Below are 26,382 nucleotides of genomic sequence, written 5' to 3' on the forward strand. Positions count from 1 at the left end.
ATGGGATCGTTGCCGTGGATACGGAGAGAGTGGGAGGTGCTTAATGTGGCCCAGGACACATGTACGTTTACACAACCAGACGTATGTGAACAAACTCTTCCCAGACCACCTCCGTATGACCCCGTGCAGACCTGGTATCAACATGTGGCTTTCGTGATCGGAGCACAAGTGGATAGCCTTAACTACCGGAACAGGGTCTGAACAGGGTCTAATGTGGCTTCATAATCAAGTAAGCCTGTTTCACATTGATAACGCTATTTATCCATATGCCTGCGCTCTCTCACTTTCCAACTTAAGCCAGATTTGAAAGAACTTCACACTCAACCCCAATAACAACACCAATTTTCATCTCCAAGGCAAACCAATCAATGTATAATAAATGTACAATTTATAATGACTGCACTCATTCAGCCGCCATGCACCCCATGTGGCCAGAGGGAGACACACCAGTGTTTCTAATAACTTACCATCACCTCACCTTATGCACATATGCAATGTATGCGTGGATACACCGTGATGATTAGTTGATGTAGACCCTTTAAGCGCCTAAAGACATTTGACAGCGAATGCTATAATGTGTTTTATATAATGTATCATATGTGCAGTTTATGGTCACTTCACGGACAACTGTATCAGAGCAGGAATACCATGGCTGTGTCCTGTATTTTGTTAATACAAATATTACATTTTACACATTAAAACCCACAATATCAGCAGACATTAATCTGGTCCTGATAGAACTATTGATGTTATATGGTTCTTTCTGGAGCTGTCTCCTTCAAGATATGTTTTCCTCAAGGGGTGTCTGATTGTTTTGTGTCTGAAGAATAAAACGCTTCATGTATTTATTTATTTTTTACTCATTTGCAAGTCATAAAGTATTACTTGTACAACAGTAACTACATGTGGCTTCAGTTAATGTTTTTTCTTATCTATCATGAACAATAATGATTAAAATTAATGTGAATATTTACATTGGTATATAACAAACAAAGCACGGCCAAGTTCAAAGTATGCTGTTCAAATTATACATGTTCACATGTTACTCCTGTGTCTTGTTGCCAAATGGGTCAGAGAAGATTTAAAGACTTTGTGCCGCTGCTTTCTAATTGGGGGCAAATTATTTGAGGCCAACTGGATCAATCTGCAAAACAATGGCTTAATTACCAAGGTCTCGTGCAAGGAGGTCAGTCTTGCAGTGTTATTAGAAATTTGGCTTGATGTCTCACATCTACTTAACCTGAGACGTCGCCACATCTCAATGAACCGAAGATCCCAAAGATTCTGGTTATACAAACCTTAATATCACATGACTCAGCGTTATTTTTGCCAAGGCGTTTTGTTTTTAACTACAGACAAGATTCAACTATTGATTGCAGAGTTTAACCAATCCATTACTGTTTATGAAACAGACTCAACTCATTCAGCCACCATGCGCCTCCGTGTGGCCAGTTAAAGGCACACCAGTGTTTAAGGTCAAACTTCATTCATTTGTTTCCTCTCTTTACGATTTATGAATTAATGTAGGTAACTCTATGTTCATCAGGGTGTTAATGAGGACGTAAATAATTGGATCACAATCAGATTATCTTCTTACTCTTAATCCTGTAGGGTCTATTAAGACAGCCCTCCTCACATTTACCTGGTCTGATAAAAATCCTATAAACTCAGATTACTTAAATCAGTTTATTGCAAACCTTGTGAATAATTAAAGCATTGACAAAGTCATGGTATTTACATTGAACTCAGATGCACTTATTGTGATTAGAAATATACGGTTTAGTATGATGTAAGCTCCAAGATGCCAAAGATCTTATCCTGACTTCCTACCATGGTGGATCGCTAAGACAGGAGGGAATGTATGTACAGTGGTATATAACAGATTAAAGTATGGCAAAATGAAACATTACAATATTGAAACGATGCATGTTTCCTTTGTTAAAACTATAAAAAAAAAAACGCATAGATAACTATCATACATGTGGTCAATCAATAGTGACAATAGTAAAGTGGCTACATAATGTATTTTCCTTCCCTGGATACAAATCGATTCAATTGGCAAAGAAAGAAAGTAGCACTGCAATGTTATTCCTTGAAGACAGAAAGGAGGGAAAACTTTTACAGCTTTAATGAGACTTAGCACGGGTAAAAGCCAAGGCTACTGAAGGGTGAGGGGTTGGGGGTCTACCTTTTCTGCTTGCTGATGAATTAGACATCCAAGAAGAGTCCAAAAACAACATCGAAAGCTTGGTGCCTTGTGCAAGCTGCCAAAGTGGCAAGTGTGGGAAAATACCCACCTCTGTCTGCCCAGTCACCCCTCACTCGACCACAGCAAGGCCTCTATGAAGTCTTTGGCCTGGTTCATTTAATCCCTGTTTTGTTTTCCTTCTGAGAATTGAGGTCTATTGGTTTAGATTGAGCGGAAAGTGAAGGAAAGATTTGAACTCACGTGTCTGGTAAGATTAGAAAAAGTGAGAGAATCCACCACCTAAAAGTAGGCTACACTACACAGTGTGAAAGGGGAAAATTGTACACAGTGGACATCAGTAAATATAATGTGCTGATTCATATCTTTATAACTGATGCATGCTTTCTGTGAGCTTATTAATTGGAATTGTGTTGAAAAATTTCTTTTTTTCCCCAAAATGTTTTTCGGTGTTTTAGGGGGATCAAGGCAACCAAAGTGAAATGGATTCAAGGTTTTAAAGCTGCAGTTCAAGATCTGTGCAGTGTTTTACATTTACTGCGCTGCCTTCTGACACTATATTACCATTTGTCTTAAGAAGACGTTTAATTCCCTGTCAGATGTGACAGAAATGTAAGTCGTGTACAGTTCATACCTGTATGAGCTCCAGACTTGCGTAACTCTCCACAGATTATATACAGGATCAGTGCTTCATAAAATATAACCGCTGAACATGCACGTACATATGTAAGTGTAAACAGCTGATGATTTGTGCACGTGCTTGCATGATCCAGACTGTGGGAGGGATTCCATTTTGTAATGTGTCTTAATGTAAACATGTAATGTGATTACATCATCGTCCATTCAATGTGTGTGTGTGTGTGTGCGCGCGTGTGTGTGTGCGCGCGCGCGTGCCAACTGACTGATTGATTGGTGTGATATAACTGTGTTTTTTTGGCACGTTGTGTAGGACTCCTCCAACGATACAATGAACTAAGCAGCTTTTTTGGGAGGAAACGCCCACATCCGAATAAAGAGATATCCCTCCCTTCTGGAGAAGCGAACGTCCAATCCTATTCCACCGCTGAGGTTGTGCAAGGAACCCTTTAAAAGGGATCCACAATACAATCTCATCTAACATTTCATTACCAAACAGGGAAGGCCCTTGCACGTGCCAGGAATATGCACTTGCAACTGTAAACTCTGCTTTTAAGACTTTGCAACGAACTGAATCTTACTTTATTTGTGCTTACGGAAACAAAACTATCCAAACAATGGCACTCCTGAATAATTTCACGACAGCATGCCTAAAGAACTTTCAAGGCGACCGGCTAAATAATCCGCTATTTTTCTTTTTACGCGCCTTACACAAGTCTGCAGCCAGCGGGGCTTATGAGATCTCCGCGGCTAGAGAAGCAGCCATGCCTGAGAGGTTGCTCACACCGGCAGACGTGGGCGACAAAACCACAATCAAGAGCCTGAAAGAGATGCCCGGACCCAGCACGCTTTCCAACTTGATTGAGTTTTTCTGGAGAGACGGGTTTAGCAGGATTCATGACATTCAGGTAATGGTGTCCACACATGCCCTTTTGGATGCTTAATTTGGTTTTGTGCTAATATTAAATCAGCTCTTTGTGTTTCCAATCATTTACAAAAAGGCCAGCTCATCCATAGCGTCAGACAAATCTGCCACCCATGCGTAAAATGGCACAGACGTTGCGTAAAAGCGCACCAGGAGATGGCCGCTGGTCAGATTTCTATTCCATAGTTTGAGTTTTGTAAGAGTCAGTTTAATAGTTTCACGAAGCACTGAAATGTTTTTCTCAATTACAAGATGCAGCTGAGGATCATGTTATAAAACGCTTTGGACTGAAAAAACGTTTTGTCCAAATTAACATCTTTATCAACAGTGTCAACAGGACTAAACGAGACTTGCATATCTTTCTGTTTTAGTACCTAGCTTGCACTGTTTGCTCTAGTTTAGAGTTTAAGAATTACAGTACAGTTTTGTTAGTGTGAAAAATACATTTTTAAAAATAAAATAGAACATATAGAACATATAATACAAAATGACAGCCGTCCTGTTCTATTGCATTTTATGAAATACAGCACAATAACTAATAACAACCTAACAAAGAGCAAGAGAAGCTTTGGGAACACTATTACTGAAAAGACATTCAGCCAAATAAAGGAAGCTTATTTTTGGATGTTGGGAAAATGAGGAGTTAAATAAAGTGATTGTTACAGACTGGTTCTACTGCACATCTAGTGACACATTGGTGTCATGGCTGGGATACAATGCTGTTCTGTTAAAATGTACACTTTTTTTGCTGCCTTTTCTGCTATATCATCTCTTAGATAAATAGATAAAGAGGTATTTGTCTACAATTTATAGAGTGATTTTAAGTATTTACACATATTTATTTCTTGGTGTCCTGCTGCTTTACAGATGGAGCACTCGAAGAAGTATGGCAAAATTTTCAAGTCACGTTTCGGACCCCAGCTGGTGGTCTCGGTGGCTGACCGTGACCTGGTGGCCGAGGTGCTGAGGGCTGAAGGAGTGGCCCCCCAGAGAGCTAACATGGAGTCCTGGAAGGAGTACAGAGACATGAGGGGCCGTTCCACCGGCCTCATCTCAGCGTGAGTCCCCCTAAACCTTTGATCTTTGAATGTGGACGAGGATCTTTTGAAATAAATGAGTTTGGGTTCAACGTGTTGATCTGTGTAGTTACCATATGTGTAGCTGAGTCCAGCATCAAACTTCCTGTCTGGACTGTGTACTTATCAACAGTCGGCTTTTGTATCTCTATGCTGTGAAATACAACACTTCTGTTGTAGCTTCACCACTGTTATTCTCCATACCCAGTGCTTGCATTGAAATAAAACCATATAGTGAAATGCCCCAAATTCACCTTGTTTTCGGTGTCCTTTTTTTCCAGTGAGGGAGATGATTGGCTGAAGATGAGGAGCGTGCTCAGGCAGCTCATCATGCGTCCCCGTGACGTAGCAGTCTTCTCTGATGATGTGAACCAAGTGGTCGATGACTTGATCAAGAGAGTTTGTATTCTGCGCACCCAGGAGTCTGACGGAGCGACAGTCCTCAATGTGAACGATCTCTTCTTTAAATACGCCATGGAAGGTGGGTAAAGATCCTGGAAAAGTTTGTTATATGCAAAACATGTTAATCAGTCCTCTCAAACTTTTCACCTAAACCTGTTTGGGATTCAGGTGACGGTTATATCAAGAAACAAGTGATGAGTAAAGAGTTATGGTTGCAGCTTTACAACCGTGACAGAAAAGATTATTAAAGATCTGCCTCTCTCTTCCTTGCCTTTGTCTTTACAGGTGTTGCGGCCATTTTGTACGAATGCCGACTAGGCTGTTTGGAAGATAAGATTCCCGAGGACACCCAAGACTACATCAGTGCACTCCACCTCATGTTTAGCTCGTTCAAGACAACCATGTACGCCGGGGCGATCCCTAAGTGGCTCCGACCTGTAATTCCCAAACCATGGGAGGAGTTCTGTCACTCCTGGGACGGCCTCTTCAAATTCAGTAGGTGTATTATTGACCATGAAGGGCACATAGATACTATGTAGTATATGTGCATGTTCCAGTGATCTGCAAACTGACTGTATGGTACTATTACTACTATAGAGACTTGAGTACTGAATGGTAAATGGACTGTACTTATGGTGCTTTTCTAGTCTTGCGACCACTCAAAGCTACTTTTACACTACATGTCACATTCAGCCTTTCACACACTGATGGCAAAGATGGCATATGGGATATCATATTATGAGGGTATTCCGGCAATTTTATACTTCAATAAAAAAAAACTGGGGAATTAAAAAAAGGACGGATTAAAGCAAAGATGTCCTAATGCAATTGAGACTCTGTTATGATCCTGAAGTCCCCAGGCCCTGGCTGATATAACCCTAAAGTTGTCAATGGGAGTTTTTGTTGGACTTGTGCAACTGTTTTTTCAGACTGAAAAGTTCCTCCCTTGATAAGTAAACTTATCGACATGGGTTCACTGTTCTATTTTCTGAGTAACCAGAAGTCTGCTTAATGAACTTGTAACTTTTAGAAGGCACATAAAAGATTTGTAGTTTGTATTATCCCAAAAACCGTAGGGACAGGGAGCTAAGTGGCCTAAACCTTTCATGTTTGCTGAATGGCTCTCTCCTGTCCAAAAAGAATGATTTTTGATTAGTTTTTGAGTTGTAAACATGTTAGATAATGCTTTCTTTAAAGTACCATTTTAAAGTAGAATGCATTAAGCTTAAGTGTGGGTAAGCAAACTTTCTTTAAGATAAAAAGCCGGGCATCAATAGAAAGGAATGTTGATTTGCATATAAATCTCTGCTGCTGCACAAGGGGATTGTGGGAGTATGGGGTCCCTCTGTTACATAACTTGTTCTTTCCTCTCTTTCCTTTCCTTCCTCACATCCCCTCAACTGCCCCCCCATCTTCCCCCAACTCCATTCATCCCACCTTCTCTGTCTCTGTCTCATAATCCCAGGCCTTATTCACGTCGATAAGCGTCTCACAGCGATAAAGACCCAGCTGGATCGGGGAGAGGAGGTGAAAGGTGGACTGCTCACTCACATGCTTGTTACCAGGGAGATGAGCTTAGAGGAAATCTACGCCAATGTAACGGAGATGCTTCTGGCCGGCGTTGACACGGTGTGTGTGTGTTTATACAGTACATGTGCAGGGAGGAGTTCCCGTACTGTAGAGGTGCAGAGTGTGGAGGGGTTGGGTGTTGCCTGTGTGTGTGTGTGTGTGTGTGTGTGAGTGTGTGTGAGTGTGTGTTTGAGTCAGTGTTGAATTTCATGGGTTGAGTTTCTGGCGCCACATCTGTGCCTGTGTTGCTGTGCCAGCGTCAGGTCAAAGCGGTGAATCGGGGGGTTGGACAGTGTCCCACTGACAAACTTGTTCTCACTCAGATTTAGTTTCTTGTCATTTGTCTCCATCTGGTAGATCCACACAGGGGGCCTTTGTCTTTTTTTTTCTTCCTCTGCCAGACATCTGCGTTGTGCATTTATGTGTTTCCATATTAATACTTTATTCGATTCCACTTTAAGTAATTAATACTGTAGGATTCATTCTATTAACTTATCACTTTTTACTCTTTAATTGCAGATTATAGAATACATAAATTGTGAAAAGAAGCAGAGATGATAAACAATAATCGCACACAGGAATCTACTTTAAATTGACAATCTCGTATAGTTCTCTTGGGCGCCACCTAAAGACAGTATTTGGTAACTGCTAGAGGACGCTTACCAGTTTAACCAGATGTCCACGGTTGGCTCCCTTTGTTACGGTTGTAACTCTTGATTTTCCTAGCTGACGGTCGCTTTCCTTATTAGACTGTTTGCCTTCATCTGAGCGTTGCAGAGACCGGAAAAGTAGCTGCTTAGCTCCGCCTACCGTGTCTGGCAGACCAACCACTGCTGGGTGATGGAAAACACGTCACTAATTGGGCACCGCTTGTGACTTTTTCCGCAAATTTCGCCGCCGACACCCGGTCCATAGTACTGCAAATACAAAAGCTTTCAGTAGGTTTCATGACGTACGATATTTTAACCCACAATGCTGCTTTTGCACAGTTGGCGCCTCAGCCCACTGAGTCATCAGTGGCCCCTACACAGCTGAAGTCAGGCAGAAAATTAAAGCTAACATTTTTTTTTCCTCAAGAATATTTTTATTGAGATTTAAACAATTAAGCTAAAGCTCAAATATTTTAAATTAAATTAGTTTTGATTCTGATTTGAAAAATATTTTGCCAGCTAACGCACAATAGCCACTAAGACAGATTATTCTGCTTGTCTGGTGCATGTGTGTGCACATGTGCATCTGTGTGCACACTGTGTGCACATGTGCACAGTTACTGCCTAATTTGTTTGGGGTACTGTCGGATTAATGAGAATTATGGCTGTGGAGTGTTTTGTGCTGAGCTTGGGGGCCATGGGATAAAAGGCTGTGTGTTTTTGTTAAACTTGTTGCAACGGCCACGTCCCGGTAGGGGGTGGACTTAGCTGAGCCATTACCTGACCCTGTGGTGCGTTTGCCTTTACTCAGCACACACAAGAGCTGTCAAGACACGTTAGCCACAGCCAAAGTTATAGCACAGACTGGGCAGAGGTGAGACGAGGGGGAGAGTAAGCGGGCGGGGGTCTGAGGAAGAGGGACGCTGTGATAAAATGGCAATGATTTGGGAATTGGCGTCATAAGGGGGGAGGAAAGAAGAGTTGGTGGTTTGATGGATGTTGGAAACAGTAGATGTGGGGGGGTAGAGGGGCCTGTGTTTGGATGAGCTTTTGTCATATGATTCCTCTCTGGCTTTGTCTGAGGTGTTGCCAGCATCTGTCCCAGCTGGGGTTGATTAGGTGCAAGTTGGGTAGACGGGTAATGACAGAGAGGGAGGGTGAATCAGAGGAAGAAGGCGGGAGGCAGAACAGTTAGAAAGATGGCGGGGCTTATACAAGGAAAAAAGCTTCTTTTGCTCATTAGTTTGTCCACTCAGAGATACTGACCTTACAGTGCCCCTTATTCAGTGTGGTGATAGTAAATGCAAAGCTGCCCCTCTTCCACCCACGTAATGGTATTAAAGTGGAGAGGGAAGATGGAAAGATAGTCATGATGCCAATAGAACAATTACACTGTGGGCGGGGGGTAACAAGGTATTACAGTACAGCCAGTAAAGATATGATTTGAATAGGGGAAAGATGACACCAATTTCATATCATTACTCATCTGCCCACATCAGTGGAATACAATGTCAGGGAGAAAGGAAGAGGTGGGAAATGAAGAGGAGAGAGATAACAAAAATTTGCAGGCAGGAAAAGAGGAAATGAAAATGATCAGGGTGTGTCTGACACAAGCATTTAGATGTCGGGCACAGTGTTTGCAGAGGGAGACCAAATAACTGAGAAGTGTCAAGTTAAGGCAATAATATATCAAAAGAGTGAGGTAGAACTGCTTTCAAATCCCTTTGAGTTCTGGGGTTTGATAATGAGTAGGGTTTATATTCATCCCTGTGTATTTTAATTACATTTGATGTAAAGTGCACGCTTGACAGTATATAAGACATTTGAATGAGAATGGAAGAGAGGGGCGAGTGATGCAAAATGACGGGCCACATGAGATAAAGTGCAGCTGGTGGGGTGGACCTCAGTGTCTGCTAAGCACGTGGAATTGGCCCCTTCTGACTCAAAGCCCCTCACGTTTTCCAAACACTTGCGCAACATCATCGAAACTCTTATATCAGCTCGCATTGCAGTAAAACCTGTTCATGACAAAGTCTGCAAAAGAGCTAATAAATGATTTAAAGAAGAATCTATACAACACATTTTAAACAAAACCCTCTTTATTCTCCTAGACGTCCTTCACCCTTTCCTGGGCCTGCTACCTGTTAGCCCGGCACCCTCAGATACAAGAGCAAATCTTTACAGAAGTGACGCAGACTCTGGGACCTGGAAGAGTCGCCACAGCTGATGATGTCCCTGGCCTTCCTCTCATCAGAGGGCTGGTCAAAGAGACTCTCAGGTGCAGACTGCATTTTTTTTTAAACTCCTCCAGCTTTTTCTTCTCTAACTTGTTATGTTTGCATAAGTATCTTTAAAAACTTCATTGCCCTGTCTTTCACTTGTGCATTTATGTCAGAATTAAAGTTTGTGATAAGATTCATTATAAGGTCTGTTGGATAACAAGTCTTTGTGCCTCTCCCTGGGAGCAGGCTTTTTCCAGTTCTCCCAGGAAACGGACGGATCACCCAGGATGACTTGGTGGTGGGCGGATACTTCATCCCCAAAGGGGTAAGTAAATGTATGGGATAAATGGGGTATATAAATCTAGAGTGTGCATGTGCAGAAGAAAAAGTGTGGCCATGTGAGGCAGCCAAAAAAATTACAGTGGAATCAGATGTAACATGATCCTGCATTACTCATACATTTCTCTCTTCCTCTCTCGTGTACAGATGTACAATAGCCCAGCTGTTTTCATTACCCAACTGACATTTTTCTGTTTCTCATTTTCTTAGACTCAGTTGGCCCTTTGTCACTACTACACATCTATGGATGAAGAGAACTTCCCAGATGCTACAGACTTCCGGCCAGATCGCTGGATAAGGAAAGACTCCACAGATCGTGTCGACAACTTTGGCTCGATTCCGTTTGGCTACGGCATCAGGAGCTGCATTGGCAGGAGGATAGCAGAGTTGGAGATGCATCTAGCTCTCACAAGGGTAGGGGAATAAATAAAGCTACACGAATTAAGGTTTTTATTATTATGCCCAAAACTATGCCCAGCTCATATGTTCCTACAAGACACCATAAATTCATATAAGCCCCATCCAATATGCTTCATATACATATTGAAATAACGAAAAGTAGAGCCTGACAGATGCATCTGTTGATCAATATAGGCCTTTCACAGATATATTGGTATAGGTGTAAATAAATAACGATGATGTTTAACCTTATTTTACATAGCATCCAATGCATGGGGTCATTTAGAAATGGTGTCATCACTAAGTTTTCCAGAAGAGCGTGCTCCCGACTACATAGTTTACAATACTCTCAGCACTGTCTGCAGCATCTGTAGGAGAGCATCACAGCTGAGCAGACAGTGGTGACACTTGAATAGTTTGAAAAAGTAATGTTAAGAAAGCAGCATTTTGATTACATTTGCATAGTCACATTGGTGCAAAATTGGTTCACAATCTAAACAGTAAATGTCTATTTTTTGTTGCAGCTCAATAATGTGCTACCAGCCACTATATTGGTAATGGTTGAATTACCCCCTTCTAAGATCTGTATCGGTATCAGTCTCCAAATCCTATATCAGTCGGGCTCAAATAAGAAGAAACAATATTGTCTGCAACACAAATCAGAGTAAATACTATTAAAATAGATTTTCCTTTTTTCAATACAAGATTAGCATAAACACTCGCAAGTTCTAATCATCAGCACACTAGAATATTTTTTCCTGTTAAAATGACGTTCTTGGAAATAATCCTGGCATGTACATTTTCCACTTGTGCTACTTTTAACTTCCAATAAACACAGTACTATTAGACAACTTGTCATTATCAAAGAGGGTCCTATAATCTGAAATCTCTGTGTTTTTGCTCCCTGTGCAGATCATTCAGAAGTTCCACATTGGCGTGTCTCCACTCACTGCTAATGTTAAGGCCAAAACCCATGGCCTGCTCTGCCCGGCTGCCCCCATCAACCTGCAGTTCATCAACAGGGAGAACTAGATGCATATTCCTATCCATAACATCTACTGGACTTATTTTAAAGTGTAGTTAGGGATTTTAAAATACACTGTTTTTAGTAAACTTTCCACTGTTAGATTGTAGATACTGAGCTAAGACTGAGGTCTTACTCAAGCAAGAAGTGTCCTTCTCACCTTCTCCTGCTCCTAAGTGAGGAGGATGCAAAATAGTCCTGTAATTTATAGATAAAAGCTGTTCTTTTATATATATTATTTGTACTTAGTTAAAACCACACCACATCTTTCATTCACTCTGTTCATTGGTGGAAGCAGAGAAAGGATCTTTAATCTTCGGACACAAACTATCTTTTTTTATAGCACTGTATGTGCATGTATGTTGGCTTATAAAGTGCACACACATTGATACATAATCACACCATTTCCTCCCTATAGTTTGGAAAGGAATTTTACTGCGAATGTTAAATGGCCACAATGAATGTACTGAAAATGTGCTGTTTTTTAGAGGTACAGTTTGTATATAATGAGCTTTATTGTATGAATGTGTTACATACCAAAATATTGTAGCAGGTGCCTTTTTTTCTAGCAGCACATTGTTTTTATTCAGACTTAAGTAGTAGTAAATCACTGAAGTAGCATTCAATGATTTTTAATCCATGTACTGTATATCCATAAAACATTGAATTTACACATTTTAGGTTTTTTATAAAGATTTTTTAAAGTAAAAAATAATAGGAGGAAAAAGATTTTAAGTTCTCCACAATGAAACTTAATTCCCCTCTGTTATTTAGAACTAATAAATAAAAAAGAAAGGTAATAAAAACATATTTTCTCAACTAATGAAATTATCATTTCTTTCCTCACAATATGTTACGATAATGTGTAAAGTATTTTTGGGGATCATGCTGTTTGTGTGAATGCAAGTATTTAACAGTTCCATGATGAGAGGGATGAGGTATGTTTCAAAAGGTTTTTACAAGGGGAAGAGACAAGTTGTTGGATTGTGCTATTAAGAAGGATCCCACTGGTTTGTTGGGAAAAGGAAACGTTTTATGTCTTTATTGTATTTATCTGCTTTTTTCTTTCTGTACCTTTTTTACTGTAGTTCCAGTGAAACTTGGAAACAATAAAAATGATTTAATTATTACTATAAAAAATGTGTGTTTTGCCCTTTGTCAAGGTATTCATATCCTAATACTATTAAGCAACAGCTTAATATATTTATAAATACTAGGAACACAAAGCAATAGAAGAAAAGAAGAGATGCTTCTATCAGGAGTGGCAGCTACGTGGCTGCCAGCACAGCTGCACTGTTGTGATTAGGCATGGGTGTCATCAAAATAAGTTTTTTTATTACTCATGTGAATCAGTGTATTATGCACCTAAGTACTTTTAAGATCCTGAAACTGTGTAAAATTCAGTTTCTCCAAGGACATATGATACAGTGCCGTGCATTAGCATTCACCCCCTTTAAACTCTTCAGTATGTTGTCAGGTTACAACCTCAGATGAATCAATGAAAATGTGTTTTTTCTTAAAGCTACTGTGAGGAACTTTTGGTTTGTGTTGATTTTCGCGCCCCCTGTGGACAAAGCCATGCCTCTTTATCTATTTGCTGATTTTGTCCTGTCCATGCTTAAGTAGCTGTTTTTAACAAAACATCTCATCCTGCTTTCTTTAACAGTCATATGTATTACTCAATTGGAAAATGTAAACAAAGGCAGTGTGCAGTTAACCGCTTTGTCTGACACCTACCCCCCGCCAGCGCTTTCGGGCATTTAAAATAATTATAGAAATAATTGCGTTGATTGTCTGGTTTACTTTTGTAGGTCATATAGAGTAATCAGAATTAATTTCAGTCTGTTTCATAACCAGCGAAAAACTCCTCACAGGAGCTCTAAAGTATAGAGTATACTCCACATAGAGTAATCAGAATTAATTTCAGTCTGTTTTAAAACCAGCGAAAAACTCCTCACAGGGGCTTTAAGACAGACAGACAGCAAATTTCTGAAAATGTCCTCTCGCGATATTTCGCCAACGAGAAGACAATCGGAAGTAAATATTCGCCATGGCATGTTTGCTAGTGAGAGGGGGATAAAGTAGCAAGTGTAGCGTGGGTGAAAATGCAGTTTTGTGGATACGAATATTTAATAACCTTAATAGTTATCTGGTTGAACGTTGAGGTATAAAACATTCGTCCCGTCTGCATTCGTTTTATAAACATATAACGAGAGTAGAGGAACCCTGCAGCACGTTTGGGGCCTGGAAAGACGTCTGTTAGCGTAAGTTAGCTATGGCTGGCTAACGTCGCTGTTAGCATTACTCCCGAGCCAAATACTACTACTAATGTCGGCTATTCTTTTAAGCAGATAAACAAAGTCGCCCAGCTAGCTTTGCCTTTGACCGTGGTGGAAGGAAAGTTCGGCTGGATTTAAAATGATCATTGAAAACCTTGATGCCTTGAAAACATGGCTGTCTGATACCCTCGAGCCCATGTAAGTAATGTTAACTATTAGCAACGTAGCGTTAGCCATTCTAGCTCAGTCTGACTTACACAATCTAATATTAAAGTAACACACTGGGCAACCAATGTAAATATGTTATTATTTACAGATAACGTTCTTATTTTTAGCCAATTTATCCATGGCTTTTATTTAATTTACTTATATGTTCGCGGGTCTAATGTTTGTTTTTTTACTCTTCCAGCTGTGATGCAGACCCCTCTGCCCTCGCAAAGTATGTTGTTGCTTTGGTGAAGAAGGACAAGACTGAAAAGGAACTTAAAGCCCTGTGTATTGACCAATTGGATGTATTTCTTCAGAAAGGTAGCCCAATCAGTCCCACAGTATAACTAAAACTTTACTTTGCGCTCCTTTTTTAATTATGTATGTGATCCATTGTTGTTAACATTACACTTTTTCCTCCTTCAGAGACCCAGCAATTTGTGGACAGGCTGTTTGAAGCAGTTAACAACAAAAGCTACCTCCCGCAGCCAGAGCAAGCAACCTCTCTGGTCAAAGTTGAGAAAGAGGAACCGAAAAAAGATGAGGTAATCTTCTGGTAATGTTAAGAACATCTGTCAGGGAAGTTATTTAAAGAAAACTGTTGTTCACTTTGCATTAGCCTTTCAGAGTATCAACACATTTGAATATCTCTGTTGCAAGAGACATTCTTCTTCAATTGTCACTTTTTCTTTTTTAGACTCCTCGGGAAGAAGAAAGGGAAAAGAAGTTTTCTCGGCGATTGAACCACAGCCCTCCACAACTAAGCTCTCGCTACAGCAGGGATACCAGGTATGTTCAACAATACCTTGATTCCCGTTTCACCTTTAACTTGTATTTTCATTTCACTAATAATCATGTCTGTTTTTCTCTTAATTTTTAGGAGAGGAGATGATCGTAAGAGAGATGACCGCTCCAGGAAGAGGGATTATGACCGCAACCCACCAAGAAGGGACTCGTACCGAGATCGTTACAATCGCAGGAGAGGTCGCAGCCGCAGTTACAGTCGCAGCCGCAGCCGGAGTTGGAGCAAGGATCGCATCCGAGATCGGGACAGAGAGAGGGATAGAGACAGAGATAGGGATAGAGATCGCAGCAGGAGCCGGTCACACAGCAGAACTCGGTCTAGAAGCAGGAGTAGAGGTAAAGACCTGTTTGACGGATCTAAGGCTAATCTAAGGTCTTTACAAGATCAATTGCTAGATAACAATATAACCATTGTTCATTAAATGGAGAGAGAAAATGAAACTAAGACCTGGATTTTGGAACACCCTATCTTTGTATCCAGTTGTTTGCTCAAAGTTCACTTCATTTGAACTATGACCCTGTTTTCTGCAAAGTTTCAAAGTGTGTCCAGTCAGATTACAGCTGTCCAAGAAGCCTCTTTAAAATATTTTTCATGGTTTCCAGAGATCTATTTTTCTAATTTGATATTGTAGTGTTTTGGGTCTTTGTTCAGCATGCATCTGCACATGTTCTGTAATTTAATCAGCACCTATGTATATGATGGCTTATCTTAACACCCTGACACATTTCAATGGTGAGCAGCTCAGATGGCTTATTATACCATGGGCAAACAGTGACTCGATATTGATAAATAACTTAGGTCAGGATGAAAACCATAAAAACAAGATTTGCATTTTTGTACTGTGTAAATAAGTCTTATTTCTCACAGATAAACCTGCCAAGATGACAGTTAATTTACTTTAGTATCTGTTCTTGTCTTTTCGCAGAACGGGATTCTGGGAAGTTGAAGTATGATCATGAACGATTAGACAGATCAGAGACTGGTGATGGCTACAACCCAGCAGCCCTGGTCCCCACTGCGACCACTTCCCACTTCCCTGTGCCAACACTGAGCAGCACCATCACAGTCATTGCTCCCACACATCATCATAGCAACAACACCACTGAGAGCTGGTCAGACTTCCGTCCTGATCACCCTGTGGACCGCGGGCCTTTTGGTAGGGGACCACCCCCTCAACAGAGGAAAAGATGCCGTGACTATGATGGTAAGGAAAGCTATTAAATCCTTTATTTAGTAAAAAATGAGTAGGCTGTTTCATGTAGTTCTGCATGTTTTATATTCTCCACATTGTCTGCTGTCTTTCCAGAAAAAGGCTTCTGCATGAGAGGTGACATGTGTCCGTTCGACCATGGAAGTGACCCGGTTGTAGTGGAGGATGTCAATTTGCCCAGTATGCTGCCCTTCCAACCTCCACCTTTACCAGGTGTGGATGCACCACCGCCTCCAGGCCTCCCACCACCACCTCCTCTCATGAACCCCCCACCTGTGAATCTACGACCCCCTGTGCCACCACCAGGCGCCCTCCCACCCAGCCTTCCCCCTGTCGCTGGTACGAATTCCTCATTGATAGTTAATCTTTTTTGTCTATGACATTTGGGTTTAGGATAACAAACCTTTCTGTAAGTTTATGCACTTACAATATAAGTTACAAAGTGTTTTACTGTTAAAACTTTAAACACAACAATCAAGAATGAAAAATTAACCAAAATAAGAAAACATTTAATTATAATTTATAAGTGTTTCTTTTCTTTCTTTGTTTTTCTTTACAAAGAGTGAAAAGATTGGATGATCTAAGGGCATCCAACATGATAAATTATCTAGTAGTAAAGAGGTGTGAAGAGCTTCATCCACTGGAATTGTTTCTTTTTTTTTTACCTAAACTTAAAACTTAACTACAACATAAAACTGGAAAAATGGAAAAAGCAGCAAATCCTCATAAATTAGGTTTTTGCTTCTAAGTTGAATTAAACTGTACATCAATAACTTCTTAGGAGCAGCCTGGAGTGAATAGGGACTTTAAGCAGGGACGGCTACAGCTCCCATGAAACATTCCAATGGGTTGCCGTAGTAATGGAGATCTAATGTCACTAATCAACAATTTGATCTGGCAACAGATGACCTAATAATAATAATCCATACAACCACTAAAGGTAGAATCAAATAGAAACAAAATGACAGTGTCAAATACGATAAAAACGTATAATTACTGCTTACACTGTGACGTTGTACTGACTACAGCAAACCAGTCTTTCTCCCATAGTAGACAGCTCGGCTACAACGACAAGAAGTGCGGAAAGTGGAACTTTTTTTTTCTGAATGCTGTAGACGTCCCTTCAACCGTCCCTAATGTGAGCTGTACTGTTTAAAATTAAGATTAAATTTAGAGAATTTTGTTCATAGGAAACACCTCCGGTCCTCTGTTGCTATAAGTGAACAGTTTAAATTTTAAAATGTTTCTAATATGTAAACCTTTTAGAAAAGACTGAAGACCAGGACAGATAAGAAGTTGAGTAATCAGTTTGGCACAGGTCAGCAACTAAACCGGCTCCTGTTTACCTGAACTCCCTAATCCAGGTCTACACTCCCTACCGCCCACTACGCTCTGCCAATGAAAGGCGCCTGGTACTCCCATCACAACAGGGCCCTAACTAGACTCTTCTCCTCTGTAGTCCCCCGGTGGTGGAATGAGTTTCCAAACTCCATTCGGTCTGCAGAGTCTCTTTCCACCTTTTTAAGAAGAAGCTAAAGACCCAGCTCTTTCGTGAACACCTCTGCATTTCATGATATTGAAGCTATTGATGAGGATGACATTGAGGATGTTTTTGATGTTGATTTGGATATTCATGATGATGATGATGATGATGACTATATTGACCTTGTTGATGCTGCTGATGATTATTTAAAAAAACAAAACATGAAGCTGTTTGTCAGCACTTAGTGACTCTGTTCCCTCCTGTCTTGATTGTTGTTAGTGTTGTAGTAACTCTCAGAAGTACGTTGCTTTGGACAAAAGCGTCTGCTAAATAGAATTGTGACATTTACAAATTTAGTTAGGAAAATTTAGGTTAATTTAGTCAGTTAATGATTTGCTTGAGCTTCATGTTATCAAACATTTTGTATTTTGTTTCCTGGCACAGGTCCCCCTCCTCCGCTTCCTCCGCTGCAACCTTCAGGCATGGACGCTCCTCCCAATTCCATCACCAGTTCTGTTCCCACTATCGTTACCTCCGGGATGCGCTCCTCACTTCCTCAGGCCTCCTTGCCTCTCTTCACCTCCAGTAATGGCTGTTACTCTTTTCAAAGTTACAGATTTAATTTCTTATTCAAAAATCACTGTTACTGTAACGTGTCGATGTTTTTTATGAGCTAAAGTGTCTTCTCTCTCCTGATCAGACAACTATGAGACAGACGTGTACAACCCTGAGGCTCCCAGTATTACCAACACCTCCAGGCCGATGTACCGCCACCGGGTTAATGCGCAGAGACCCAACCTGATCGGCCTCACGATGGGGGATGTGGACCAGCCACCGAGAGGTATTATTCACATGAGTTTTAGATAGTCTTTAAACATGCATGTACTTTCACACTTAACATTAGCCTGCTAAGTACATCTGACAATTTAAAAGAAAGGAAGAATACTTGTATCCAGTCCATATCTGTCTGTTTAAAAGCCATGCATTAAAACTGTGATGCCTTTTTGAGTTTTGTGCTGTATTCTAAGAATTGACCCGTCAGTGTTTTTCCCTCAACAGAAAAAATTCCTAACAACAGTATGAGGATCGTTATGGAGTCTGATTCAAGGAAGAGGCCACATATCTCTCATGATGGAGGGCTCCCCTCCAAGAAACCCTGGTTTGACAAGTAAGACACCTTTTTCTGTAATATGCAACAAGCTGCATTTTAGTATTTTTCCTACCTTCCTTATTGAAATGTTTTATGATTTCTCTTCTCTGCTCAGACCCAACTTTAACAAACCAAACCACCAGGGCTACCACAAAAGAGCCCCATTCTCTCCAAACACCAAGCTGCTGGTTCGGCAAATTCCCCCCGAGCTCAACAACATCAGCAAACTCAACGAACATTTCAGCAAGTTTGGTACCATCGTCAACCTACAGGTCAGTGCAATGTCATTCAGTAGATATGAAAGGAACAGCTTTGGAGAAAGGAGTCAGTAAAGTATGTAGTTACTGTTTAGTGCAATCATTGATGCTTTATAATAGATAGCTAAAAGGTAAATAATAATTGTGAACCTGGTATCAAAAGTTTAAGGGGTATTTAAACAGATTCCGTGTTGTTGTTCGACACATGAGTGTTTGCAGGTGAAGTACTCTCTTCTAAGTCCTTTCATGCACTGGTTTTTGAAGTATAGTACAGTGAGTTCTTACAGTTAACTCTATCAGTTGGTAGTGTCAAGGTAAAAATCAAACTGAGGGATTTAGAGTATACATACCAATGTTGGTATAACTATCTCTCTGTACCATATTTGTTTTAAACAGGTGGCCTACAACAACGACAGAGAGGGTGCACTGATCCAGTTTGCCTCCCCAGACGAGGCTAAGCGAGCTATGCAAAGCACAGAGGCCGTTCTCAACAACCGCTTCATCAGGGTGCACTGGTTCCGTGATGATGGGAGTGATGGCCAGGGCCAGTCTCACTTACAGCAGCTGACTCAGCCACAGCCAGCCATGGTAAAGATGTGTTTTAATGTCATCATATGTGCTTCTTGTAAAAAATATTGTGCTTAATACACGTTAGACACAATGCCAATGTTTGACTGATAAAAGCTTTCAGTTCCAGCTTACATATTTTTGACAAGAAAGATGGTGTATGAATGCCCATTTACCGTTTTACATAACTTATTTAAAGGGACCGTATCTTTTGAATGATATTCTCATATGTTGCATGGGTTTCACATTTGTGGGTGTTTATTGTTCACAGTGAAGAAGTGAAAACTGCAGAATTCCGTGTTTTTCCAGAATGATGTTTTCAAACAGGTCGCCATAGGCGTAGGTTTCTTCGTAGAACTTTGCTTTCGCTGAAATTGACCAATCATCATTCACAGTCACTCACCTCAGGCTGCCTTCTTGCACTAGCTTATAGTCAAGTCGTTGTCAACATTTCATTGTGCCTCTTGGGGGACACGGTCACTCCAAATACTGTCAGCCAATCGTGGCTGAGGTCTGACCTTTGAATGGCAAAACGGCTTGTTCATTTCAGGAGGACGGAGAGGCTCCTAAAAATACTTAAAATTACGTATACTGTTTTTAAAAAGAAACAAACTTTACCAACGTGAGTCAAAAACACATTTGAATAATAGAATCTTGATTGCATAGCTAAAATATGTCACCTTTAAGCACAGAGAGAACACTTTTTTGCCGACTTGCTAATTTGGTTCATGTTTGCTCAGAAGTGCAAAGTGAAAAAGGGCTGGCTGAAGTGGAATATAAATTAAAGGTTGTGAAAGTTGTCAAGCTATCAAGCAGTCCTATCATGTGTCTCACTATTCAGAAAAGGTCAGGGTAATTACAGAGAAGCTTTACAAACATAGCTTAAAAGATGAAAAGGTGCTTCTTCAGGAAATCAAACTGTCATCCAAATATTGCAGAGCTCGTATTAAACACACATAAAAAGCAGTGGCTATGTTAAAATGCAAAATATCATGTGTATAATGTGATTAACACCTCTTCTGTCTGTCAGCAGCCCTCAGCCACGTCTCTGAAGCAGTCTGTCAAAGATCGCCTGGGACCCATGCTCACTGCCAACTCTGAGCCCTCTCAAGATTCCAGCGTAGCCTCTCAGGTGTGTGTTGGTGATTTTTCTTTTTCACATACAGCTGTCAAAATCTGCAGAAGGTGTGTATAAATATGATGTATTTTTTTCCCCCCATTCATGCAGAATCCTTCGAAAGTGTCAGTGAAAGACCGTTTGGGTCTGCCGTCTGCCAAACCAGCAGCTCCTGTTGAAAAAGTAGGTGTCCACCTGCCCTTCAGAATTTCTGCCCTGATCTTCTAAATTGCTTAAATATAACTTGCTACACTTCTCTCCCGTTCTTTTAGGTGTTTTCAACATCCATGGGCCTCACAAAGACGGTATACAATCCCGCTGCCCTGAAGGCAGTGCAGAAAACCTCAGAGGAAGCCCTGAGGAAGAAACAGGTGAGGGGAGAAATGGATGGAAGTATAGAAAAGGGGCAGTGCAGTAATTCAGAAGCATGGGAGTAGGACACAGTAGGATAATTAAATGGGTAACAAGCACCTAATCATTTCCCATAATTCCTCTCACAGGAAGCTCTAAGATTACAGCAGGATGTAAGGAAGAAGAAGCAGGAAATATTGGAGAAGCACATCGAGACACAGAAGGTAAGTTTGTCTGAAAATGTTACCTGTGTGTGTGTTTTTGGTTCTTCAACCTCTCAAAAATAAAACATAGTATGTGAGCTAAGAAAAAGAGGGATACCAGGAGCTCACAGTAGCAAGGTGTTAAACTCCAGATGAATGCCAGGTACTCTTGAAGGCTAACTGTCAAAGGAAGGGAGCCACTGGGCTTTCTTCAGGCACACTCACACCGAGCCAAGGATTAAGTTTAAAATGCCTTTTTTAAATCGGGGCATCTCTAGAAAGCCCAGTGGCTTCCCTCATACGATAGTGTGTGCGAGCTGTTTAAAGGTCTAAATCACCACTTAAGCAAAATGCAGTCTCCAAGCCAGTCAATGAACTGGTTGTGTTTTTCCCATGCATAGTATTCATTTACCAATGGAAACAAAGCTTTATCACTCATTTACTGTGCTAAAAAAAGGGGCTGAAATCATTTCAGCATGCTGCGTGAAACCTTAAAGGCTCCCGTCATGTGTTGCTTGTGGCTTATGGTGTTGCTTTGTCGTTATTTCTCTGCATTCATTTTCTGTAGCTCCTGATATCCAAACTTGAGAAGAACAAAGGCATGAAGGCAGAGGACAAAGCCAAGATCATGGAAACGTTGGGCATGTTAACCAAAAGCATCACCAAACTGCAAGAGGAGATAAAGGGAGTCTCAAGCAGCAGCACCATGCTACGCACAGCCAAGAGCAAGGCCCAGGTAGTGCACCCTTCAGACTTAATGCCATCCATGATTCACCCAGAAGTCTGCTGACTTAAACCTGATGGGTAGCATTATTCTTTTGATCTTGACTTAAACAGATGTGTTTATTCATTTCTGCTCGCTTTTAACAGAAAATTGGTTCCACCTAAGTCTTGAAAAAAAAGACACAATCTTGTTTATCTAAAAGTATTTATTCAAGGGCATCTGGATTTTCATTTTTCCACATTATCCAGTTGCCTTAGATTTCTTACTTCCGACTTGCAGTTTTGTCTCTCCTGATGTGAGTTAATTATATGTTCAGGCCCAGAAGGAACTGCTGGATGCAGAGCTGGACCTCTTCAAGAAGACTCAGTCCGGAGAGGACACCGCTTTGTTGAAGATCAAGTATACCCAGCTGCAAATTGAGGTATTGACTTGATTTTAAGAGAGAAAGCTGTCCATGAAGCTTGAAATCAAGTGCTTCAATGGGTCTTACACGCCTGCCACTTGTACTCCCCTAACCTTCAATGATTTGTGTAGAAGATTTATGTACAGATAACAAACTGCACTCTGTTTGACTCCGTCTATCCCTGTTTTTTGTTTCTACCCAGGCGGCTAAGAGGGGACTCCTGTCACCAGGACGAGGCAGGGGGGTCCACACTCGAGGCCGTGGTGCTCTCAGGGCCCGTGGCAGAGGCTCCCGGGGAAGGGGGAGAGGTGTGCCGATGCATGCGGTGGTGGACCATCGACCACGGGCGCTGGAGATTTCTGGTTTCATAGAGGCAGACCGCGTCGACTTGCTGCCACACTTTGCTGTAAGTCAGCCACAACTGCGTTACTAATAGGTGGTTAGATGTCCTGAATTGAACCAATGTGACCTTTTGATGGAAGCTGCAGCTGCAGGTGCGGGATCAGAGCACTCGGTGTTAAAGGGCACTGCTAGCGTAACAAATGAGGGGGTGGACATTCTCATTGCTTACCGGTCAGTCAGGACATGTTAAATAAAACTCTCAGCTGTTCTCACATCCTGATTTGGATTTAGGCTGTCTGTAGCTCAGTGGTATACAGGAACCAAAGAAAAAATAATTAATTAAATTGTTGCCCCCCAACGTGACCACTCAAATAAAGGTTTCATTCAAAACAACACAGAAATAATCTTCCTTAGGCTGTTTTCTTTGTCCTTTAATGTTAATGATGCTCATTATGTACAGTTTTACCATGTGCATTGAATTATCACTATTGTTCAGTGTAGCAAAAACCAAACCACCAGTGCCCTCTGGTGGTTTCAACTGCACAGTGCAACTGACCAACAGTGGTACTACAGCACACAAATACAGCCCATTCTGTCGAAGTACAATTTAGATGGTGTACGGTATATCTGAAAAGTGTTCTCGCAAATGCCAAATACCTTCAACATGAGCTCGCTTTCACTCTGTCTTGAAACTATTAACCCCTCAGCCAATTGCAACTGTCCCTTAAAGCAGACTTCTGTACGATATGTACTGTTTAATATCAGTCCCCAATACTCTGAATGTGTTTGAGTTTAAACCCTCACTACTGCTAGGATACTGTCACCAACAGTGTAGTCTCAAATTAAACCCAGCAGTGAGAAGAGGGTTAATTTAATTTATTTTATTTAAAAGGGACCATGTACAGCTTAAAACTTAAATGTCACCATTTGATGCACTGTACCAGATTATAGCTTTAAGCTAATTCACATCTGTAGTAACAAACATTATACTGCTGCAATATGAAAAGCAACTTGTAGAAAATTCAGACATGGAGGTGTGACTTCAGATTTGCTTGGTTCTTGTTCTTTAGACATGTGCAATAACAGACTCTTCATAACATACTTTTAAAAAATCATTTCCAGAAGAATTGTTGAATTGAATTTGTTCATAAATTTACCAAAATTTTGTGTGTTTACAATTTTCAAGCAATTTGGAGACATCGAAGATTGCCAGATTGATGAAAGCAGCCTGTCTGCTGTCATCACGTACAGGACACGAGCTGAAGCAGAACAGGTGAGTCAACGACAAGCCACACACAAGCACAGAGTTTCTTTACCCAGAGTCCAACTGTAGAAAACTGGGTTTCTAGTACGTTGCATTCTGCCTGTCATGTTTTAAATGACCCTTTTTAACATTACGCGTTTTTCCTTCTGCTGTCTGTGTTTGTCCATCATCAGGCGGCTCTTCATGGAGTGAGGTTCAACAACCAGACTTTACGTCTCGCCTGGCATAAGGCTGTCACGACGCTCAGTGCTGCAGACGCTGACGATGCAGAACCAGATGAGGATGAGGTTTGTGGACGTCTCACTTTGCATACATTTGACTATTTGCGTAAAGGAGAGTGGTCAGACAGGATTGGTGTTCATCACTGGAGAATGTTTACTGTAATGGAGATATGTAGATGTTCTTTGTTCAGATATCATAACAGGAAAGCTTATTAAATATCTAGTTTTTATTGTGATACAATTATAGAACACAAGAGGGAGCCATTACACATTACAGCGAGGATTGTCTTTTTGTGGCTCTTGCATGGCCACTCGTACTTTCATTAAGCGTTTTGTCCGTCTGCAGCGAGATATTCTCAAGCTGAGAATTTAGTCCCTCTTGAGACCTTTTAAAGACACGGTGCAATTTTAGTGCTGATGATGTGGAAAATAAAAGGTCTTTCCCCTTTAAATAGCCTTTTGTTCACATTTATTCATCTACAGAGAGTACTCATCTCAGTGTTTGTTTTTCTGCCATCAGTACCCAGAAGAGTCGCTGAGTGACGATGCGTTGCTGCAGGACGATGATGAGGAAGAGGACGACAACGAGCCTCGCTCCTGGCGCAGATGAAGATCAGTCGACGCTCTTCCCCAGCATGGAAGACATTCAATAATCCAGCAACTTTTCAATGCCTGTTTATAAATAAACGAGGCATTTTTTACTTTGGCTAGACTTTCTTTCCCGTCACAAATGTGTAACCGGCAGAAGAACCATGTGCGAGTTTGATTAATTTTAACAGTTTAACAATGGTGATTTTTTTTAATGCTCTTAATGTAGAAATAACTGTTTTTTTTTGTTGTTATTTTGGTTTTACGAAACATAAAGAGTTTGACAGCTTTTCTCTTAAAAACACATTTGTTGACCCGACAGTTTAAGTGAACAGAATCTGTGTTGTAATTTACCTGATGACAGACTGTAGCTTTTGCAGAATAGTATTAGGTCGACTGGTTTAAATGCTTATGTGTAAATATTTTATGTCTGGGTTTAAAACATTTGTATGAAAGCTTGGCTTCACAGTTTTTGGCTTTACTTTGGATTGTACAAAAAATAAAGAATTGAAATGGTCTGAAAACATCCTGCCAAAAACAAAAAAAGAAAAAAAAACACAAAAAATGGAAATACTGTGGCAGTGAAAAAAAGAAAACAACTTAAAGAGCTGAAAAAGACCATTTCAAAAAACAAAAAAAAACTTCCTCTTCCCCTAAAGAGCAAAATTCCTACAATATTCCTACTTCTATTGAAACTTTTTTTTTTCCCTTGGTCGGGTAAGGTAAAGTATATCACTTATTTGATGCTAAGGTAAGACCATTACATGATCTAATTTTCAATTATTTCCAAGCATAACATTTATATTTACATTAAAAGACTGAAGTTATTAGACATGAACACAAGACAACAATAACTGAGAACATTTGTGTTCTTTTTGTTGCAGGAGATGCCCCTCCGCTGCTTCCAGCTACATCTTCTCCTCCTTCAGGCTTCAACATTAATTAATGTAGTTTTGTTATCACTGTAACACTGTCTTAATTCTGTCAGACTGTGCTGTTGTATTCAAATACAAATTATTTTTTGTCATTGTGCTTTTTGTGATATTTGTCTGCTGCAAATGATTGAACCACCTGGCATCCGTGGGTGAATATAACAAAGACTAAAGCATTATTTTCTGCATTTAAAGAGTTGAAGTGTTGATTCTTAGAGAACTTGGCTTACATCAGATGGTGTGCTGTGCCACGTGGGATTAAAATGCATCCATATTGATCCATGTGAATTAAATGTAATCAAGCAGATGAAAACTTTCTATAAATGTAAGTTTTGGTGACTAGAAAAAAGCTAGTTGAAAAGAGCAAAACCACCTGGCTGGTCTATTGACAGAAATGTGTCTGGTTTGATCAGATTAGGATTACACTGGTCTGATGAGATGCCTGATGGCCAAGCAATGCTAAAACTGTGACCAAAATCCTGATTGGCAGCACAATACACTTGACACATTTATTTTTTCCCATCAGAGCTCCGCCCACTTCAAACAGTCAGCCACATACAAGGTTTTGACCTAGTCTTGTTTACACAACAGTTTGACTTTTAGGACAATGGCTCGGTTGTATCCATGTCTCAAAGTAGGGCATGACGGTGTAATGTTGAGCTAGCATGGACAAAAGCAGGACCCTGACACAGCTAAATGGAATTCAGCCATCAACCATGTTATTTGCACCGCTGCATGTCAGTGTAACTTCTGTGTAAATGTCTGTCTCATGGGTTAATACATAGTTTGGTCACCTTTTGCTTTGTTCAAACCAGATGTACACATGAGCCG

The 26,382-nt window shown here is 40.7% G+C and overlaps 2 protein-coding genes across 3 annotated transcripts; both read left to right on the forward strand.

Annotated features, from left to right (window-relative positions):
• Positions 1–3,346: 3,346 nt before the first annotated feature.
• On the forward strand, positions 3,347–12,558 carry cyp27c1 (cytochrome P450, family 27, subfamily C, polypeptide 1). Its single transcript, XM_069658456.1, has 9 exons — positions 3,347–3,750; positions 4,635–4,825; positions 5,125–5,324; positions 5,531–5,740; positions 6,711–6,874; positions 9,576–9,742; positions 9,933–10,011; positions 10,236–10,439; positions 11,337–12,558. Exons 1-9 carry the CDS (start codon positions 3,460–3,462, stop codon positions 11,454–11,456), a joined length of 1,626 nt encoding a protein of 541 aa, XP_069514557.1. The 5' UTR covers positions 3,347–3,459; the 3' UTR covers positions 11,457–12,558.
• A 960-nt stretch (positions 12,559–13,518) lies between these two features.
• On the forward strand, positions 13,519–25,647 carry rbm26 (RNA binding motif protein 26). Of its 2 annotated transcripts, XM_069657899.1 has the most exons (23): positions 13,519–13,712; positions 13,800–13,925; positions 14,137–14,255; positions 14,361–14,479; positions 14,632–14,723; positions 14,815–15,074; positions 15,665–15,943; positions 16,046–16,288; positions 17,877–18,017; positions 18,133–18,273; positions 18,492–18,600; positions 18,698–18,854; positions 19,236–19,427; positions 20,437–20,538; positions 20,635–20,706; positions 20,796–20,894; positions 21,024–21,098; positions 21,646–21,813; positions 22,118–22,222; positions 22,407–22,610; positions 23,733–23,819; positions 23,984–24,097; positions 24,552–25,647. In XM_069657899.1, exons 2-23 carry the CDS (start codon positions 13,867–13,869, stop codon positions 24,639–24,641), a joined length of 3,027 nt encoding a protein of 1,008 aa, XP_069514000.1. In that variant the 5' UTR covers positions 13,519–13,712; positions 13,800–13,866; the 3' UTR covers positions 24,642–25,647. The 2 variants fall into 2 exon arrangements, with proteins under 2 accessions (XP_069514000.1, XP_069514001.1); XM_069657900.1 differs by having other exon boundaries at positions 13,519–13,925; positions 20,440–20,538.
• The last annotated feature ends 735 nt before the right edge of the window (positions 25,648–26,382 follow it).

The sequence above is a fragment of the Semicossyphus pulcher genome, unplaced genomic scaffold, assembly GCF_022749685.1.
Source record: "Semicossyphus pulcher isolate SPU_LCO1_2020_fin unplaced genomic scaffold, fSemPul1.0.p SCAF_1, whole genome shotgun sequence".
NCBI lineage: Eukaryota > Metazoa > Chordata > Actinopteri > Labriformes > Labridae > Semicossyphus > Semicossyphus pulcher.

Excerpts from the sequence above, each read along its gene's own strand:
- cyp27c1 (XM_069658456.1), top strand. The coding sequence starts at position 3,460 with ATGGCACTCCTGAATAATTTCACGACAGCATGCCTAAAGAACTTTCAA. Across the intron at positions 9,743-9,932 it reads CTGGTCAAAGAGACTCTCAG|GCTTTTTCCAGTTCTCCCAG; the intron begins GTGCAGACTGCA and ends CCCTGGGAGCAG. Across the intron at positions 10,012-10,235 it reads GATACTTCATCCCCAAAGGG|ACTCAGTTGGCCCTTTGTCA; the intron begins GTAAGTAAATGT and ends TCATTTTCTTAG.
- rbm26 (XM_069657899.1), top strand. The coding sequence starts at position 13,867 with ATGATCATTGAAAACCTTGATGCCTTGAAAACATGGCTGTCTGATACC. Across the intron at positions 21,099-21,645 it reads AGCACATCGAGACACAGAAG|CTCCTGATATCCAAACTTGA; the intron begins GTAAGTTTGTCT and ends CATTTTCTGTAG. Across the intron at positions 22,611-23,732 it reads ACTTGCTGCCACACTTTGCT|CAATTTGGAGACATCGAAGA; the intron begins GTAAGTCAGCCA and ends ACAATTTTCAAG.